Genomic DNA, 5,027 nt, shown 5'->3' on the forward strand with positions numbered 1-5,027 from the left:
GAGTGACTCCCAGGGTCGTCAAGGTGATGCATCTGGTGGTCGGCAAACGGTAAGTAACCCTATTTGAATAATTGTTTAATGAACATCATGTGTTTGAATAGAATGTAATTTTTTGTTTTTTCTTTTGTTTTTTATCTTCACAGGTTTCACAGCGTGCTCCCCGCAGACATCTGGAGGAGGGTGTGGTCATCGATACTGATGACCTCATCCGTGAGGTGGAAAACCGGGAGCCGCTGTGGAACATGGCAAACCGTCTACACGCCGACCAACCAACCACCCGACGGCTCTGGGATGAGGTGTGTTCCGAGGTTATTGACAACTGGGAGGAACTCAATGCGAGGGCCAGGGATTTTGTGCGTAGGTATTACAACTTCAGTAACTTATATTTCCAGCATGTGAAGTGTTGAATACTAAAACTTTTTTTTTTTTTTTTTTTTTTTGCTTCACAGGTGACAGGGTTATCACACGGTGGCGGTCGCTCCGGGATCGCTTCAAGAGGGACTACAACAAAGAGATTCAGACCCAGAGTGGATCGTCGGGAGGACACCGGGGACCCCAGTACAAAAACTACAAAGCCCTGGCGTTCCTGCGATCTACAATGGTGTGCAGAAGGTAAATATTCCCCAAACAATTTCTGTAGTAGAAATGTTTAACCAAATTTTTTTTCAGCAGACTTAAATTAAATATCAATATTTTTAATATACATTTTGTTCTCCTTTTTTTTTTTTTTTTTTAGCACCATCTGCAGCACTCGGGAGTCTGCATCAGAGTTGCGTCCCTCTGGAGTGATCCCTAGTGAGACCGCCCCCGGTGACCACATCGAGGTATCCGACCCCTCTGTACCTACCCTCTTGTCTCATCCCTCTATCCCCTCCACCAGCACTGGAGCAGCAGGGCAGACTTCATCACATGAAGCTGCTGGTGACGACTTGTTCCCTGTTCCCCACCCCTCAGACACTGCCGCAACATCTCGACCAACTTTTGGTTCTGGCCGGCAGCGTCTGAGGAGTCAGGAAAGGATGACCTTGTCTGACTGTTTGAGTCTAAACTCATCTGTTCAACACGGTTTCCACACTTATGGACAACGGTTATCTTCTGGGTTGACCATGATCAATCAAAGTATCATGGAACTCAGAAGATACATGGAACAGATGAATTTAGAATCAAACCAGACACCGAGACATACCTTTTTTCAATCTGTTGTCCGGCAAATGGAAGGTTTAAGTACTCACCAGCAGATGCGTGTGATGCAAGCCTGTCAGAATGCTCTAGTGGAAGTGCTTGCTGAAGCATCTCATCCTCCCCCTGTCTATCCTTCCACAGTCCATCCTTCCCCCGTCCATCCTTCCACCACCATCCATCACACAGCCGTCCCTCCTCCTACCACTCCCTCTCCTTTCTCTAGTTCCCCATTCCATTCTTCCCAGTACCTACCTTCCCCATTGCATTATACCCCAATGCCCTCACCATACCCACCCACACATACACCTTCAATGTACCCACAAACCTCATCTGTCCATCCACTCCCGTCCCAACCACATGTGTTAAACCCCCCTTCCACTTCAGGTCCTCACCAACTCCCTCCTCAGTCCTCTACCCCCCCCCCTCGATGTGGTCAACCCTGTTAACCCCTCCAATACTATCTCCACCCAACATTATCACACTCTGTGATGTTTTCTTAACAAAAAAAAAAAAAAAAGAAAAAAAGTTAGAGTAATATATACCAAAAAAAAAATTACAAAAAAGGTAATATATACCAAAAAAAAAAAAAAATTTCAATATTACAAATTCAGAAATAAACTGGTTTTTTTTTTTTCAAAAAACTTTATTGTGCTGTTTCTTTTTTGCTTCTTTCTTTTGAAATATTCAAATTACACCAGTGGTGTAAAAGGTAAATACAACACTTGGTAACACAACACACAACAATATTTCACAGTACACCGGTGGTGTACAAGGTACAAAAAACACTTGGTAGCACGACATTTGGTACCATTTCAAAGTGTGAAACGCTTGGTACACAACACTTGGTAAAATTTCAAAGTGTCACATTTTACACTTGATACCCAACACTTGGTAACATTTGTAAGTGCAAAACAACACTTGGTAAAACTTTATGCTTGGTACCCAACAATTGGTAACACTGGTAAAACTTTATGCTTGGTACCCAACAATTGGTAACACTGGTAAAACTTTATGCTTGGTACCCAACAATTGGTAACACTGGTAAAACTTGGTAACACTGGTAAAACTTTATGCTTGGTACCCAACAATTGGTAACACTGGTAAAACTTTATGCTTGGTACCCAACAATTGGTAACACTGGTAAAGTGTAAAACTTGAAGAAAAAAAAAAAAAGGTAAACCAAATCACATGGTAACAATGCTTGGGAAAGCCAAACACTTGGTAACATTTCAGTTAAAAAAAAAAAATTACACACAATTGGTATAGAAAATTATATCATGTCATCTTGCCAGTCCACTTGTCCCTCTGGTGTCACAAAATAGTCTGCAAAGGTGTCCCTGATTCTTGCCACTGATCCAGTACTCTGAAAAGTTTGTTGCTCATAATCCCACAGGGTGGTTCCAGACAGATTATCATCGATGGAAACTGGTTCCTTTGAAAGGACAAAATTGTGCAGGATTACACAGGCCTTCACCACCTCATCCACAGTCTCTGTTTTCATTTTCATGGCTGTTAACAGGACTCTCCATTTGGCAGTTAAAATTCCAAACGCGCACTCCACCACTCTGCGCGCTCTAGTTAACCGATAGTTATAGATTCTTTTCTGGTGTGTTAATCCACGACTACCGTATGGTTTGAGTAGGTGTTTAGATAGCTGAAAAGCATCGTCGCCAACGCACACAAAAGGCATTGGTGGGCCTGTTGTTCCAGGGAGTGGTCTTGGAGGTGGGAAGTTAAAATTGTCTCCATACAAGCGACGGCCCATGGTGGAAATCTTGAACACCTGAGAGTCATTAGAACGACCGTATGCACCAATGTCCACGGCAATGAATTTGCAGTTTGCATCCGAAATGGCCATCAGCACAATAGAAAAGTATTTCTTATAGTTGAAAAACTGTGAACCAGATCCCATAGGTTTCACAATCCTGATATGCTTGCCATCCACAGCACCGATGCAGTTTGGAAACTGGCAGATTTCTTGAAACTTCTCTGCAATCTCCAGCCACCTCTCCTGTGTTGGCTCTGGAATGTATTCCTCCTGTAGAGAATCCCATAATGCCCAGCAGGTCTGTTGTACAATTCCAGCAATAGTGGAAATCCCAATCCGGAACTGGAAATGGAGGGAGGTGAAGGATTCTCCAGTTGCCATGAATCTGTTAAAAAAATTGAAACAGTAAAATTAATACAAACTACAAGCCATAACATAACAATAAAATCCTGCAGAATCTGAAACATTTTAAAAGGTAGATAACTTACCGAAGGGTCACCATCAAACGCTCCGCCGGTGATATAGAAAACCGCATTTGTGTGTCCCTTCTCCGGATTTGTTCTCCAACACAATCCACCAATATCTCAAAGAATTCCAGCCGCATGCGCACGTAGTTGAAGAACTTGTGCGGATTATCCCTCAATTCCAGGTACAATGTGAAAAAAACACCACGAGTGAACCTCTGCGCATTAATGGGATGAATCCACTGGCGCCGTCTCCTCATACGCAGGATTCGCAATCTTCTTTTCTTCGTCTCGAGAGCAATAATTGCCAACTGATTCAAGTGAAGATCCAATTCCACACTGAAGCTGTCAATACTCGCAATAACTCCTTCCATCGCTGCCACTAGCTCTAAAACCTTTCAAAGAAATTGTATCACAACACCCTAGATATATTTCTCCCTAGTTTCCAGCATCCAATCACATTTGAGAGCATTTTCCAAGAGCGAATCATATTTGGGAGCATCCCATTTTGGAGGTGTGGAAAAACGGATCCGCAAGAAAACGGATCCAACGGATGTACAAAACGGATACCAACGGATGGAACAGATCCGTTTTGTTGAGGATCCGCAGTAAAATTGGTATGGCGGATCCTTAAAAAAACGCATCCGTCCCATCAGCTTGCATCCGTTTTATACATTTTTTTGCGGATCCGCCATTTTCAAATTTTGGCGGATTTTGACTGATGGCAAAAAACTGAAGTGTGAAAGAGGCCTAAGACACAGGGATAGAGTCCCTCTAGTCACACTAGTGCTCGGCACCACAACTGTGGTGCCAGGAGGAACCTAAATGAATAAATAAAGCACACTATGTGCGAACTGCACCGCTCTGGCAGACGCCACTAACCACCCAGACAAAGGAGGAAAGAGCTAGACTTGCGCATGGCGTCGCACTGACGGATGCAACCTCTAAATGCGATACTGAAAGTGCCCAGAGCTGGACAGCACCATATGGTGCCGAGTGAGATGCTGAGGTGTGGAAGCACCGTGGCGCAGACCAAGCCACTGACAGGCACTGACTCTAACTGTATAGCCCTATAACATGTGTATCCAAGGGAAGGGAGTCTTAATGAGTCAGTCACCATTTTCATGCATCCATCATCACTCACACAAAATACAAATAGAGTCTATACTAGCACATGGCCGAGCGGCCATGCAAACCTTTTATAGCAGCATCCTTCCAGGACCTACCTGATGGTCCAATCCAAGCTGGAGAAGGACCTGAGCTTGTGAACTCCGATATCCAATGAGAGATCGTCCCACAGGCATGCTTAGTGGACCGAAAGGAGGACTTAGTCCCTGGAGTAGCTCACTGCTGACCAGCATGCGTTGCTATAGCTGGACCAGAGGTGGCAGCAGCAACCAAACCCACAGTGCTAGTCTGAGCAGAGTGCCGGGATCAACGAGTCTGCTGACAGCCTCCTCTGCGGCTGAAGAGGAATGGGAGACCGCCAAAGTCAAGGCTCGGGATTCCTGCTGTGCAGTGACAGGAACCCAACGCCTAACACTTGTATGGGTGGATGGGTTCCGATTCTTGAGAGAAATCTGAGCATGCTGCAATTGTATTTGCTTGTCGAA

The 5,027-nt window shown here is 44.4% G+C and overlaps 1 protein-coding gene across 1 annotated transcript; it reads left to right on the forward strand.

Annotated features, from left to right (window-relative positions):
- The first annotated feature begins 450 nt into the window (after window positions 1-450).
- Window positions 451-1,686, forward strand: LOC141047019 (uncharacterized). Its single transcript, XM_073541925.1, has 2 exons — window positions 451-612; window positions 737-1,686. Exons 1-2 carry the CDS (start codon window positions 599-601, stop codon window positions 1,626-1,628), a joined length of 906 nt encoding a protein of 301 aa, XP_073398026.1. The 5' UTR covers window positions 451-598; the 3' UTR covers window positions 1,629-1,686.
- Window positions 1,687-5,027: the final 3,341 nt, after the last annotated feature.

Source organism: Dendrobates tinctorius, unplaced genomic scaffold, assembly GCF_039654945.1.
Source record: "Dendrobates tinctorius isolate UK_male_01 unplaced genomic scaffold, ASM3965494v1 ptg000125l, whole genome shotgun sequence".
Lineage (NCBI taxonomy): Eukaryota > Metazoa > Chordata > Amphibia > Anura > Dendrobatidae > Dendrobates > Dendrobates tinctorius.